This window comes from Lepidochelys kempii, chromosome 1 (assembly GCF_965140285.1).
Source record: "Lepidochelys kempii isolate rLepKem1 chromosome 1, rLepKem1.hap1, whole genome shotgun sequence".
NCBI lineage: Eukaryota > Metazoa > Chordata > Testudines > Cheloniidae > Lepidochelys > Lepidochelys kempii.
Window position 1 is genome coordinate 12,951,559 of NC_136380.1, and position 16,137 is coordinate 12,967,695.

The 16,137-nt window shown below is 42.8% G+C and overlaps 1 protein-coding gene across 4 annotated transcripts in view; it reads left to right on the forward strand.

The window, feature by feature from the left end:
- The window catches only part of FAM168A (family with sequence similarity 168 member A), a 359,670-nt gene that overhangs the window by 146,026 nt on the left and 197,507 nt on the right, over positions 1-16,137 (forward strand). For 3 of the 4 annotated variants that reach the window (XM_073334685.1, XM_073334676.1, XM_073334694.1), the window contains exon 2: positions 7,261-7,348. The exons of the other annotated variant lie outside the window; for it this stretch is intronic. In XM_073334685.1, coding sequence (XP_073190786.1) covers positions 7,279-7,348 — 70 coding nt within the window. In that variant the 5' untranslated portion in view covers positions 7,261-7,278. The remainder of the gene's footprint in view (positions 1-7,260; positions 7,349-16,137) is intronic. 4 annotated transcript variants of the gene reach the window in all.

A 16,137-nucleotide genomic window follows, 5' to 3' on the forward strand; every position in this document is an offset into this window, starting at 1 on the left:
CGTGCACTTTGGCTGGAAAGATAAAATAGATAAAAATGTAACCAGGTTACAGCAGGAAAGTATCCCGAGGTTGTTTGCCAGCAGGTGCTTCCCATGACATTCCTTCTGGAATTCTTACGACTTCAACTGTTTGGTAAAGAGTCTGAGCAGCTTCTAAGAAACTGAGCTTCAGTGCCTTGGGAACTGAAAAGCAGTGGAAGATGCATGTAGTGGAGCCAGACTTTTGTTTGCCTGTTTACAGTAAATTTCTGGTAGTCTTTTTATTGTGTATTCATGGCCACATGGAAGCACCACAAAATGCTGTGCTGAAATAGGTTTCATTTTGCTAATCCTGTTTTATTCTTATTTCATCGTAGCTTTGCAAATGCCATAATGAATTTGAAATATATAGTCGAATGATACAGTGTCATGGAATGTATTGGAAGCCAACCTGAATACATTTAAAACTAGATGTGAATTTTTTTCATGTGAAATGCAGTTCACATTCACTCAATCACACGATCTTGAAATAAAAGCCCTGCATACCAAACAGGGAAGGAAGTGTTAACCTCTATTGTTGCAGCATGCTCAAACCCATAATGTGAGTGCAATCATTTTATCCATGCCAAAGAGGAACTTTTCTTTCATGAAGACCTAATAAAGGAATTTTCTTCCACTTGTTACTGTTTATACAACCCAAAGAGTGCTAGTTGCTTGAAATGGGTTTGCTAAATTGTTACTATTTTATACTGTGCTCGCATGTAGAGGCCCCAACTGAAATTTGGGCTGCATTGTGCTGGCCCTGTACAAACACAATAACGACAGTACCTACCCTGGGGAGCTTAAGCTTTGTCTACACTACACATTTTTATTGGAAAAAGGCACCTTTTGTTGACAAAGCAGTGGAGGTGTACATACTGTACTGCTCCTCCTGCCGACAAAACTGTCCTGCTCTGCCGACAAAATAAAACCACCTCAATGAGAGGCATAGAGGTTTTTGAGGCAAAGTTAGATCGACAAAGTGTCAATGTAGACACGCACTTGGTTTTGTCACTGTAAATGGCCTCCAGCAGGTGTCCAACGTTGGCTATCCTTACCATGCTGGTCAGCAGTTTGAACTGCGCTGCTCTGCACCCAGATACGCAAGCATCCACCCCTTCCCCTTTAAAGGCTTGAGAATTTTTGAAATTCCATTTCCTGTTTGCTCTGCGTGGACTGGACATCACATCACATCTTCCCAGCTTATCATGGCGTTGTCAGCAGCAAATGCTCTTCCGCTTCGACCACAGCTGAATTGTTGGATCTGCTGAATATATGGGGAGAGGAGGCTGTCCATCCCAGCTGCACTCCAGCTGTAGGAACTTCAATACCTTTGAGCAGATTTCTCGTGGCCTGTGCAATGAGGGCTACGAATGGGACACAGTTCAGTGCTGAGCAAAGATAAAGGAGCTGAGGCAAGCATACCAGAATGCAAGGGAGGCAAACCCTCACTCTGGTGTTTTTGGAAAAGACCTGCTGCTTCTGTAAGGAGCTAGACCCCATCCTCGGCAGTGACCCAACCGCCAAAAGCCCATGGATACTTTGGTAGGGCTGGAAGTGGCAAACAGTGGATCTAACCCTGAGGACAAAGTCGTGGACAAGGAGATTGAGTTGGAGGATGATGTGGAGCACACGTCAGGGTTGTCCAGTGGCGTGGCAAGTCAGGACCTCTTTTCCACTTTTGAGGGATCTGGCCAGTCGCGGCAGTCCGTCTCTGGTGCACATGATGCAGAAGAGGAGAGCCCTGGTAAGTGATCTTTTTTAGTTGATGCTGCTCGGTTAGATGAGGCAGAGCTGTCCTTTGCTCTGTGTATCGTAGGAGAGGGTGAAGGGATAGAAATGTACAAGACTAGCTGTATTTGTATGTGCTCAATGTTCCCCTGTGCAGCTAAGCAGTGCAGTGGAACAGTGTGTTAATGCACACCAAGATTTCATAGGAATCCTCCAGAAAGATCTCTAGGAAACTTTGCTGGAGGTACTCGCCAATCCTCTGCTGAAGGTTCCTTGGCAGAGCTGCTTTGTTCCTTCCCCCATTGTAGGAAACTTTTTCATGCCACTCGGCAATCACTTGTGCAGGGACCAAGGCAGCACACAGGTGAGCAACATAGGTACCAGGGCTGAACCCACACGCATGCAATAGATGCACCCTTACATCCTTGCTTGCCCTCAGGAGTGAGATACGGGCTTCAATGACCCCTGCCTGTGGGATACGGTGGCAAAATTTACAATATTGTCCATAGTTGCCTTCACTGATCCCCTGAAAACATCACCTACACCCTTGCCCCATCTTGAATGCCCACGTCCCACTCAGGCCTAACAAACCATGTTTAGGGTACACGCCAAAATATGTGTTTGCCAAGAGTCAGTGAGAAAGTGATTGGCATGTTACAAGAGGTGTATTTTACTGTAATGATTGAATGCTGTGCATGAACTAACCATCATGCTTCTGTGTATTGTTTCTTGGCTTCTGTAGATGTGGCTTTCGTGGGAACCTCCTACACACTTGCAGAGTGCCTCTGCCAGATAAGAAGGCAACCAAGGCATAGCAAGGATGACATATTCTGAGAGGTGCTCCAATCCTCAGAGGCTGAAAAAAGAGAACATGGAGTGGAAAGAAAAGGAAAAGGCAGTACAGAAATGAGAGTGAGGAGCGCATTCTAAAGGGCCATGAATGGGTGATAAAAGTGATAGAGGAACAAACAGGGATGTTGAAGTCCCTAATCATGCTACAGTCAGAACAGATGTGTGCTCACCCCTCCCTCCGCAGCCAATACAGAACTATTTTCAATGCCCTCCCCAAACTCCTCCCACACATTTGGTGCAACTTCCCAGCATGTCTGAGTACCCTGTTCGCGCCACCCCTTTGGACAGATTCCAAAATGATAGCTGGACTTATGCACAGCTCTGAAAGCCTTCACTGTTATCTCCCTTCCCACCAAACCTTTTCTGTGTTTTAATTGGTGTTTAATAAAAACAAACTCTGTGAAAGCAAACCAATCTTTATTTGTGTCCTACATGTAGTGATTGGTGCGGGTAGTAATATATAGGTGCAGTTTAATCATTTACTTGGTATAAATCCCACTCAGGAAGCATCACAATTTTTAGGCAAAACAAGATAACTGAAGTTAATGAAGCATGGCAGATTGCTGTGTAGAAGTACACGTTCCTGGTGCTCCTTCTCAATGTTGCCTCAAAGCCTCCTTGATTCTAACATCTCCCCCATTGATCCCCTCTAATAAACCCTGGTTTCGGGCTGCTCAAAACCAGCAGCCAGGTAATCTGCCTCAGCGCGAGCACTCCACCCCTGGAGAAACTTTTCACCCTTAGCCTCACAAATATTATGGAGTGTGCAACAGGCTGCTACGATGATAGGAATCTTTTCCTCATTTAGGTCCAACCTGCCATAAAGGCAGCACCAGCATGCCTTTAATCTGCCACAGGCACATTCCACTGTCATTTTGCACCTGCTCAGCTTACTGTTGAAGTGCTCCTTGCTGCTGTCCAGGTTTCCTGTGTAAGGCTTCATGAGCCATGGGAGTAAGGGATAAACTGGGTCTCCCAGAATCACTGTGGGCATTTCAACATTCCCCACTGGAATCTTCTAGTCTGTACAGCCCAGTGTTCCTGAAGATGTGTGTCATGCACCTTTCTGGACCATCCCACATTGATGTCAGTGAAATGCTCACGGTGATCCACAAGCACCTGCAATACTATAGAGAAGTACCCCTTTCTATTGACGTACTCCATTGCAAGATGGTCTGGTGCCAATTGGAATATGCGTTCCATCTATCACCCCTCCGCAGTTAGGGAATCCTATTTCATCAAAGCTATCCACTATTTCTCACACATTGCCAAGAGTCACCGTCCTTCGTAGCAGGTTGCAATTAATGGCCCTGCACGCTTGAGTTAACGCAGCCCCAGCGGTTGACTTCCTGACTCCAAACTGATTCGTAACTGACCAGTAGCAGTCCGGAGTCGGCAGCTTCCACACAGCGATAGCCACGCACTTCTCCACCGAGAGGGCAACTCTCATTCTGGTGTCCTTGTGCCGGGGCGAGGTCTGTACACAAGGTGGCTTTCCAAATCCGAAAGTTCTGTAGCCACTGCTCATCATCCCAGACCTGCGTAACAATGTGATTCCACCACTCAGTGCTTGTTTCCTCTTCAGGTTGGGAGCTCATGATATACTGCATGACCAGACATGATATGGTCATAACAGTGACCACAACAGCAGAGAGCAGTGCTGGATCCATCTTTTCAGACAGAGATGGCGAGCACACAGTAAACGGGGACTGTTGAAAAATGCTGCAAAATGCAGTCGGAAACCCATGGAATGCTGGGATGGAAAAACTTCATCATGGGACATTGAGTCTGCACTTATGATGTGCTGCGATCCACTCTGCCTTCCCACAAGTCCTAGCCGCAGAAGGTAGCGAGCAGCACAGTGGGATAGCTACCCACAGTGCACTGCTCTCACTCTTGATGATAGAGCACCAAGCGTGGAAGTGCTCTGCTATCAGAGGGAGTCTTCTGTGAACATGCACTAGCGATATAATTATAGTGCTTTTTGATTGTCAGCATAACTTTTGTCAGCAAAAGTTTGTAGTGTAGACAAGGCCTTACAAATTGTAGCAAATCCCAGCCATGCAGTCCAAAATGCCTTGTGTCCTAGGTTTGAGATTAATTTATCCTTAGTTATGTTAATTGAAGGCTGAGTTCACAGCCATCCATTTCCATGAGGTCCATATTCATCCCATCATTAGCACCTTTCAATTTAACAGTACAAGGCAACAGAAGGAAATTTTTTTGGGGGGTGGGGGGGGATGTATGCCTGTATCTCAGGAACCCCTTGGTCAAATTACCTTAAATTAGGTCCACTAATGCTTCTTTTGTGCCCCATGAGGGACACCAAATTTTAAAACTACCCGAGGAACTGTTTGGATTTTAGAACATTTACAAGAGTCAAGCTTTAAAGCATATAATGTGGTGGGAATGGAAACCCTCTAGCCATTTTTTTTCTATTGGTGCATGCACATGGTAAAAATTACATTTTCTTAAATACCATTCTTAGTTTGGATCCCCCCCAAGAGTTAAAGTGCCATATGCTACCTTGGATAAACTGTTGATAAAATGCAGGACCATCTTGACCTGTGTGATATAAATAGTTTGATGGTTTCCTCTGTGCAAAAAAGAAAGAAAGAAACCCACCTAGAAACTTTTTGAAAAATGGCTATTTTTCAGGGCTTTTATCATCGCAAACCCTGCTCAAAAGACCCCCACATTGGGTCACTAACCCTACCCTGCACCCTTCTGAGGCAAAGCAAATTTCAAAGGAATCCAACTAAGTCTGTCAGCTTTAGAGATTTTAAAAAGGTTGAGTTTTAAGGAGAAGTCATGATGCAACCTTAACTCTAGTAGTGCTGCCGTGCCCCTATAATATAAGTCAGGTTCACACTAAAAAATTAGGTCAACCCAGCTGTGTTGCTCCTGGGTGTGAAAAAAACCCCACACTGCTGAGCGACATATTTAAGCTGACCTAACCCCTGGTGTAGACAGAGCTAGAATTCTTCCATCAACCTAGCTACTACCTCTCAGGGAGGTGGGCTAACTACAGAGACAGGAGAACTACTCCCATCGCTGTAGTGAGTGTCTACACTGAAATGCTACAGCGGTGCTGCTGTAGTGGTTTAAATGTAGACCATAGCCATAGTAACATGCAATGCTGGCTGAGAGCAATAGGGGCAAGTGCCAATTACTGTGGAAACCATAAACTCTGTCCTGACGATTCTGGGAAAATCCCCAGGAACCAGTTTCATATAAGTAGGTTTTTGCAATGATGTTATTTGTTAATCTTTTTAAGAAACATTCCATTGTGTATTTCTGAAGCCACTTTGGCTTTGACTTATTCCAGTCAGTGTTGTAAATACATTTATTTGGATTCTGTAGCATTATCCTTTGCCATGTTTGGCATCCCTGGTCTTCCCTTTGTTACAGAATTGCGAGCTAACTTGGGAATGGAGGGAAGACTAATTAATTAAGTAGTAATTGTTGTCAAACCAATTGTTGCTAGCATTTAACATTTGACTTATTTACTATCGGAGGTGAAACTGAAGGAGTTAATGATCTAACAAATTGCACATCAATCAGGAAAGACTAGTTTGAAAGGAATGGTTTTATTTTATGAAGTGTAAATAAAAGATTTTTTAAAAAGACAGTTTAAGGTAAGTGTGGTGGGCTCCATGTTTGAAATTGTCACAAGATAGCTGTGGAGACAAATGTGTTGCCTCATAAAGCTTAATGAATGATTTTTCCATTAATCAGAATTGAGAATGTGCTTCATTAAGCTAATTAGCTGAGCAGTTGCTTAACTGACAGTTACTAGACACAAATTCCCAGGACCCTTGCTTTCCTCTAAATAAAAGCTTAAGAAAAGATAACCTGGCTCTCTTTAATCATCTTTATTAGAGAGATAATGAGCAGAAATGCTATTAAAAATCTTACTGGTCATTTTATGTCTGGGGCAGTGACTGTGGCGATTTCAAATAGCACTGCGCACACACTGATGTTCAATAAATAATAGCTTAGTAAGCTGTGCTGTGAAGGAGTAATGTTAAGGCTGGTCTTTTAAAAGAGGCTTCAAAGGAGATTAATTTCCAGGCACAAGGTTGTTGTGTTCATAGAGGCACTCTGTAAAGTGCTTGAGAATTTCTGTATCTGCAGCTCTTAGCATTACCAGCAGGGAGTGCCCTTTTGCCAACTAATCTTTGAGAGGCTGCTTGTTCATTGGTGGTTTTTTTTCAATACCCAAAAAGCATTAGCTCCCCCTAGTGGGGCAACTAAATTAGTGCAGGTTTTGCACTTCAATCTCTGTAGCCATTGCACAGTAGAAAGAGGATCCTGATTTTTTCCCCTTCCTTTGCTCTGGAGTAATTTGCAAAACACTGTGGAAGCTGGGGATGTGTAAGACTAATTTTATCCTACACTCCAGATGCTTTGTAAGGAGGACATGTAATGGTGAAGAATTTAAGGGAATTAATTGAAGGATCTGAAATTTGAATTATTAAATACACTATCTAGTTATAATGCCTAATTGTAAATATTTTTTTTTTTTTGCCGCTTAGTGTGTCTTGAATAATAACACGGTAGCGCTAGCATCCAGTGCAAGCAAAGACCTTTCAGCAGAGGACTGGTGTAGAAGAAAAATGACTGTCTTCTTAATTATTTTTTTTTCCCCTCCTCCAGAGTTCTCAGTCTTCCACAATGAATCCTGTTTACAGCCCTGTTCAACCTGGGGCTCCCTATGGAAACCCTAAGAACATGGCTTACACAGGTAAGTTTGGTTTTAAGTGACTCTTGGAATTTGGCATTTTGTGCTTAGAGCAGATTAAGATCAATTGGTAAATTTCTTTTTTTCCATTCTAGTTAGCTACTATAGAAAGGCATTCTGTGACGTGTTATAGCAAAGTGCTCAGCACAATCCTAGATCTTTCTGTTTTCCTGGAGTTTCCACAAAAAGCTCAATCTTAAGTACCAGTTTATGCTTTGGAAGGCCACTCTCTTAACAGATAGACAGCTGGCATGTTCTTGCTTTCCTGTCTTTTCACACTATGTTTTCCCTACAGCTTTAGGCACAAAATCCTCCCCCCCGCCCTCCTTAGAGTTTCCTAATAATCTCCAGGAAACGAGCAATTCTCTGTTAAGGCTTTCAGAGATGGTTTTAAGTATCCAAAATGCCTATTTCAGAGTCTCTTATGGTGCAAGTCCATTGTTGGAGCAGGCAGCTAGGAACAGACTATCAAGTTTGCAGTAGAAACAAATAGGGAGGAATAACATGTTGCTCTCCAAAAAAACTCTTTGCCAGTTCTGCAGTCAGTTTCATTCAGCAGGAGAAAATCTAAAATACAGGCGGAGGAGATGATGCAGAACAAAGATGAAGGACAACATCACAAGGGAGAAGGCATGGGGAAGATGGATGACCCATTAGAGGGCTGTCCTGGAGAGAGGAAGGAAGAGTCAATGTCCCAGCAGAAATTCAGAGAGATCACTGGGTGGGAGTGGGGGAAGGGAAAGAACTAGAGTCTAAAAATTCATTGTTTAATTTGTTTGCATGTCACTTTAGAACATTTATGCGGAATATTGGTCAATAAAAATTGACTTAGTTGATCTTAATTCCATTATTTTTTAGTGTAGCAGAGAAGCTAAAGGCACTCTGAATGGTGTTTTTTTTGTGCTTAATATTCAATGAAAAATTCAAAAACACTCATAGGAAGCACTTTCCTGACCCTAAATTATTTATCTGCAATATTTGCACTATATGATGGATATTTTAGACTGCTGCAACTCACGTCACTCCTGACGCCATAGAGAAATAAAGTTACTCATTCGGGTACATTTGCAAAAGCTTCAGCTAGGAGAGGAAACAAGTAATACAGATTTCTGATAAGTGCTTCTGGGAAAGCCTTTTTTCTTTTGAAATTACAGAATCACGGTATTTTGAGCTCTAACAAATTTCCTTCTTGAATTAATTAAAATTAGTGTGGTGTTAATTTTGACAAAATATTTATTTTCTTGTAATGCATCTTTCCTCTTGCAGATAAGTATAATCTGTCTTAACTTTCACTGCTGTGCAGATACTTTTAGAAAAAGAGTGTTGATTCTTGGCTCTTGGCCTTGCTTTCTTTTAAAGTACATGTCAAGGTTCCTTCCCCACTCTGAACTCTAGGGTAGAGATGTGGGACAATGCATGAAAGACCCCCTAAGCTTATTCTTACCGGCTTAGGTTAAAAACTTCCTCAAGGTACAAACTTTTGCCTTGTCCTTGAATCCTATGCTGCCACCCCCAAGCGTGTTAAACAAAGAACAGGGAAAGAGCCCACTTAGAGATGTCTTCCCCCCAAGCCCTACACCCCCTTTCCTGGGGAAGGCTTGATAAAAATCCTCACCAATTTGCATAGGTGAACACAGACCCAAACCCTTGGATCTTAAGAACAATGAAAAAGCAATCGGGATCTTAAAAGAAGAATTTTAATTAAAGAAAAAGTAAAAGAATCACCTCTGTAAAATCAGGATGGTAAATACCTTACAGGGTAATCTGATTCAAAACATAGAGAAGTCCTCTAGGCAAAACCTTAAGTTACAAAAAGACACAAAAACAGGAATATACATTCAGACAGCTTATTTACCAGCCATTTAAACAAAAGAAAATCTAACGCATTTCTAGCTAGATTACTTACTAACTTCTGAAGAGCATTCCTGACCTGGTCCCGGCAAAAGCATCACACAGACAGATACATTACACAGATACAGACAGACAGACCCTTTGTTTCCGCCCCCCTCCTCCAGCTTTGAAAGTAACTTGTCTCCTCATTAGTCATTTTGGTCAGGTGCTAGCGAGTTATCCTAGCTGTACACAGAAAGGTGATTACCCTTCCCTTTTATATTTATGACAGCACAATAGAAATTAGAGTGACCAGATGACAAGAACAAAATATCGGGACACATGGTGGGGAAGCCACAGGCTCACCCCCACACCCCCCTCCAGGGACGGCTCTAGGTTTTTTGCTGCCCCAAGCAAAAAAAAAAAAAAAAAGCCGGAGTGCCGCCGAAGCAAAATATTGGGACAAACAACTAAATATTGGGACAGTCCCGATTTTATCGGGACATCTGGTCCCCCTAATAGAAATGTCCCTATTAAATCAGACAGGAAGTAGTAAATTGGCCAGAATACATAGCAAATTTGATGAACCTATGCAACAGATATTCTTTCTCATTCTTTGAATGAATGTGATTCAGAGGCAATGTCAGGCATCTCTGTTACATCCCCTGCATCTCTATACCAAATCAATAAATTCTGACAGGGCAGTCTGTAGACTATCACACAAATGTCAAATTAGTTTTTGTGGACTGATTAAATTTTTAAAAAATGGAATTTTAATGGGAATACTTGTATAATGTTGACCTTGCTTGTAGGAGACATTATAGAGGGAATAGGGTTATTAGAAGGTATTGAAGCAAGTCCTATCACAAAAAAAAGTTGGCCCAACAATTCAGAATGAGAATTTCTGTGATAAATTGTTGATAATCCAATTTTGTTCTGCATATACGGTGTTCTAGTCTGATACTCAGAAAGCAAAATATAAAATTAAAAAACCTTTGGTTTGAATTTGATTAAGTATCTTGGTCTTGTACAACACTGATCATACAGTTGTGACTTAAATGATAATGAATGGTCTGAGGGAATAGCGAGAGGCACTGATTGTGGGGATAGGAGCCAGGAATTTCTAGATTCTAGCTGTGGCTCTACGGCTACTCACACTGTCATTTTTAATCTATCTCAGTTTCTCCATCTCAAAAATGTGGACAATACTTACCGACCTGACAGGGGCTGTGTAGGAACTGAGCAAATAGTATTTGTAATGTGCTTTGAAAAAAGTGTTATGTGAGTGAAAAGAATTATTGATGTCATTTGTGCTCTGGAGTCCAAATTAGTGACATGTTGTGCAATACTTACCATAGCTGACATTTAAAACTCCATTGTTGTTTTAGGGATGACCAGGAGCTAGCTAATCTTATGCTGAACAGCGACACCGACGTCTGGTTTGAAGCCCAGTTGGGGCTGACCTAGTGTAGGGTCTGTTCTCCCCCACATCACCTGTTGCACTATCCAGTAAAGATTCTGTAACACACTGGTCATTCTGGCTGACTATTCTCTAAGTAACTGAGCTTCTTTCTGAACTGATGAAAATGTTTCTTGGGTACGACTAAAACTGTCATCTTTGCATTATTGTATCCTCAACAAGGAGTCCAGATATGTTCATTATAATGGCTGTGTAATTAGTAGCCAGGGTACACTGTGCTAACATCAAGTTACTCTTTCAGTGGTTCTTAACCTTTACTGCAGCCTGCACCCCTTTGGTTCTCAAAATATGTTCTTGCACCCCTTACCAAAAATCAAAATATGTTCTCACACCTCTTATCAAAAATCATTGAAGTAGGTCAGTTCTTTAAACCTAGATATATTTTTGTTTGTATATTACACGAATCGTTAAAAATGTATCATCATAAATACATAGGTTTGATGAAACAAAGTAGTTGTACTTAAGTGCCGTGCTTAATTTGTGTTTTCGATGATTTACCTTCTAAAAACATCTGGCGTGCCTTGCACCCCCAGAAAGGGCATCTTGCACCCCCAGGGGGCGCGTGCATCCCAGGTTAAGAACCACTGCTCTAGAAGATGGAAGAAATATGGGATCCTCAAATTGATCTGTTCTGCTCTGCTAAAGACTAGTGTTTGTATCTGAGAGCGAGAGGGAAGAAGTGGTTATTTGAAAATAAAAATAAAATAGACTTGGATGTAGCCTGAGTTATTAATTAAGATGTTTACCAACAAGTATTCTATTGATTTTGCTAGGAGTCTATAAAAAAAACTTTATTTTACTGAAAAACATATCAAGGAACTCATTTAGCTTCATATTAATCCAGAGAATGAGCACTGTACTTACATTGTGAACCTGTACTTTCTTGTTAACACAAAGTGTATGGGCACCTTCAAAATTAAAGTGCCATATCTCCATTCCTTCGGATGCACGGCTGGATGTGTAGAGGTAAGATTATGTAATTATCTATTAAGTGTCTTCCTAATTTATGCTTCCTTCTCTCTTATGTAGTGGGTAGGATGTCTTGACTCTTTCCAAGGTGTGAGATTGGCAGGGGCTGTGTTTTCATGGAGCAGAGCAAAGTGATCAACAATCAATGGAATTGTACATCAAGGGATAAGTCTTGCTCACAAATATTCTCATTGACTTCAGTGCGGTACTCATATGGGTAAGGCAAAGCAGGATGACTGCACAGCCAAGAGGCGGCCTGTGGGGTAATCTGTGGTGTAAATAACAAGTAAAGGGCATTTCCCCACTTCTAGTCATGTTTGATTTCTTAAAAATCAATGTACGTGTCCTGTTAAATTTATGCTTGTTCTATAAGAGATACTGCTGCTCAAGGGATTTTTGGTCTCACAGAGTTGAAACAGTAGTGTACAGATTCTCCAGGAATGATAGTCTCATCAGTAATATCACCATTTTAAGAGTGACTACAGATTCTAGCAATGTTGGAGTGATTGAGCTCATAAATACACATTTATCTTCCTGCCTTAGAAAGCAACAGAGATTTCATGCTCTCTAGCAAACAGATGGTTTTGACAAAGCGTCCACTTGTCTCTCATTTTAATGCTTTCCATGTCTTTAAATCTCCACATTAATACACTTTCGATATAGATATCCTAGCTCTGCTCTTAAACTGTCTGAAACATTTTATAAACAGCCTACCTGGCATTTGACAAGGCAATATTTTTTAAATATTGAGATGCAAATTGTATAAAGTTGGTAACTTGACCTTTGTGAAAGGAGAATTTCAGAGAGTTGTGTCTCTTCTAAATAAGTTATCCCTACATAACTGCATGCTGAATGCTTCAAATAGCAGCAAATAGCCGATAAAATTTCCCTCTGTGTGCCTTTTACATTCTAAAAAGTCCCACTGGTTGTGTCCCAGTTGCTGTGAGGTTTTATTTTGTGTTATAATATAAAAAGGAGTCACCTACTTTTGCCCTCAACACTGGATCCATTGCTCCAGGTGCTTTCCTAGCAGTTGTGACTGCATGGAATTTGCATCACACTGACTGGAGGCTGAACAATGGAACTTCAGGGGACAAAAAGCATGTTTTGAAAAGGAAAAATAATAAAGGTATTGTTAAAATTGATGCTCTGAAGGTTCCCCTTACACGGAGTAGTTCAGGGGTATTTAGTATGTAATTGTAGATTTAGTTAATTTCTTCTCAAACCATAGAATCATAGAATGTCAGGGTTGGAAGGGACCTCAGGAGGTCATCTAGTCCAACCTCCTGCTAAAAGCAGGACCAATCCCCAATTAAATCATCCCAGCCAGGGCTTTGTCAAGCCTGACCTTAAAATCTTCTAGGGAAGGAGATTCCACCACCACCCTAGGTAACGCATTCCAGTGTTTCACCACCCTCCTAGTGAAAAAGTTTTTCCTAATATCCAACCTAAATCTTCCCCACTGCAACTTGAGACCATTACTCCTTGTTCTGTCATCTGCTACCACTGAGAACAGTCTAGAACCATCCTCTTTGGAACCCCCTTTCAGGTAGTTGAAAGCAGCTATCAAATCCTTTCTCATTCTTCTCTTCTGCAGACTAAACATCCCCAGTTCCCTCAGCCTCTCCTCATAAGTCATGTGTTCCAGTCCCCTAATGATTTTTGTTGCCCTCCGCTGGACTCTTTCCAATTTTTCCACATCCTTCTTGTAGTGTGGGGCCCAAAACTCTGGACACAGTACTCCAGATGAGGCCTCACCAATGTTGAATAGAGGGGAACGATCACGTCCCTCAATCTGCTGGCAATGCCCCTACTTATACATCCCAAAATGCCATTGGCCTTCTTGGCAACAAGGGCACACTGTTGACTCATATCCAACTTCTCATCCACTGTAACCCCTAGGTCCTTTTCTGCAGAACTGCTGCCGAGCCATTCGGTCCCAAGTCTGTAGCGGTGCATTGGATTCTTCCGTCCTTAGTGCAGGACTCTGCACTTGTCCTTGTTGAACCTCATCAGATTTCTTCTGGCCCAATCCTCCAATTTGTCTAGGTCCCTCTGTATCCTATCCCTACCCTCCAGCATATCTACCTCTCCTCCCAGTTTAGTGTTATCTGCAAACTTGCTGAGAGTGCAATCCACACCATCCTCTAGATCATTTATGAAGATATTGAACAAAATCGGCCCCAGGACCGACCCTTGGGGCACTCCACTTGATACTGGCTGCCAACTAGACATGGAGCCATTGATCACTACCCTTTGAGCCCGACAATCTAGCCAGCTTTCTATCCACCTTATAGTCCATTCATCCAGCCCATACTTCTTTAACTTGCTGGCAAGAATACTGTGGGAGACTGTGTCAAAAGCTTTGCTAAAGTCAAGGAACAACACGTCCACTGCTTTCCTTTCATCCACAGAGCCAGTTATCTCATCATAGAAGGCAATTAGATTAGTCAGGCTTGACTTGCCCTTGGTGAATCCATTCTGACTGTTCCTGATCACTTTCCTCTCCTCTAAGTGCTTCAGAATTGATTCCTTGAGGACCTGCTCCATGATTTTTCCGGGGACTGAGGTGAGGCTGACTGGCCTGTAGTTCCCAGGATCCTCCTCCTTCCCTTTTTTAAAGATGGGCACTACATTAACCTTTTTCCAGTCATCCCCGGATCGCCATGAGTTTTCAAAGATTATGGCCAATGGCTCTGCAATCACATCTGCCAACTCCTTTAGCACTCTCGGATGCAACGCATCTGGCCCCATGGACCTGTGCTTGTCCAGCTTTTCTAAATAGTCCCGAACCACTTCTTTCTCCACAGAGGGCTGGTCACCTTCTCCCCATGCTGTGCTGCCCAGTGCAGTAGTCTGGGAGCTGACCTTGTTCGTGAAGACAGAGGCAAAAAAAGCACTGAGTACATTAGCTTTTTCCACATCCTCTGTCACTAGGTTGCCTCCCTCATTCAGTAAGGGGCCCACACTTTCCTTGACTTTCTTCTTGTTGCTAACATACCTGAAGAAACCCTTCTTGTTACTCTTAACATCTCTTGCTAGCTGCAACTCCAGGTGTGATTTGGCCTTTCTGATTTCACTTCTGCAAGACCGAGCAATATTTTTATACTCATCCCTGGTCATTTGTCCAGTCTTCCACTTCTTGTAAGCTTCTTTTTTGTATTTAAGATCAGCAAGGATTTCACAGTTAAGCCAAGCTGGTCGCCTGCCATATTTACTATTCTTTCTACACATTGGGATGGTTTGTCCCTGTAACCTCAATAAGGATTCTTTAAAATACAGTCAGCTCTCCTAGACTCCTTTCCCCCTCATGTTATTCTCCCATGGGATCTTGCCCATCAGTTCCCTAAGGGAGTCAGTCTGCTTTTCTGAAGTCCATGGTCTGTATTCTGCTGCTCTCCTTTCTTCCTTGTGTTAGGATCCTGAACTCAACCATTTCATGGTCACTGCCTCGCAGGTTCCCATCCACTTTTGTTTCCCCTACTAATTCTTCCCGGTTTGTGAGCTGCAGGTCAAGAAGAGTTCTGCCCCTAATTGGTTCCTCCAGCACTTGCACCAGGAAATTGTCCCCTACATTTTCCAAAAACTTCCTGGATTGCCTGTGCACTGCTGTATTGCTCTCCCAGCAGATATCAGGGTGATTGAAGTCTCCCAAGAGAACCAGGGCCTGCGATCTAGTAACTTCTGCGAGTTGCCGGAAGAAAGCCTTGTCCACCTCATGCCCCTGGTCTGGTGGTCTATAGTAGACTCCCACCACAACATCACCCTTGTTGCTCACACTTCTAAACTTAATCCAGAGACTCTCAGGTTTTTCTGCAGTTTCATACTTGAGCTCTGAGCAGTCATACTGCTTTCTTACATACAGTGCAACTCCCCCACCTTTTCTGCCCTTCCTGTCCTTCCTGAACAGCTTATATCCATCCATGACAGTACTCCGGTCATGTGAGTTATCCCACCAAGTCTCTGTTATTCCAATCACATCATAATTCCTTGACTGTGCCAGGACTTCCAGTTCTCCCTGCTTGTTTCCCAGGCTTCATGCATTTTTATATGGGCACTTGAGATAACCTGCTGATCGCCCCTCTTTCTCAGTATGAGGCAGGAGCCCTCCCCTCTCACATGCTCCTGCTCGTGCCTCCTTCCGGTATCCCACTTCCTCACTTACCTCAGGGCTTTGGTCTCCTTCCCCCGGTGAACCTAGTTTAAAGGCCTCCTCACTAGGTTAGCCAGCCAGCTTGCGAAGATGCTCTTCCCTCTCTTCGTTAGGTGGAGCCCGTCTGCCTAGCACTCCTTCTTGGAACACCATCCCATGGTCAAAGAATCCAAAGCCTTCTCTCTGACACCACCTGCGTAGCCATTCGTTGACTTCCACGATTCAACGGTCTCTACCCAGGCCTTTTCCTTCCACGGGGATGATGGACGAGAATACCACTTGCACCTCAAACTCCTTTATCCTTCTTTCCAGAGCCACGTAGTCTGCAGTGATCCGCTCAAGGTCATTCTTGGCAGTATC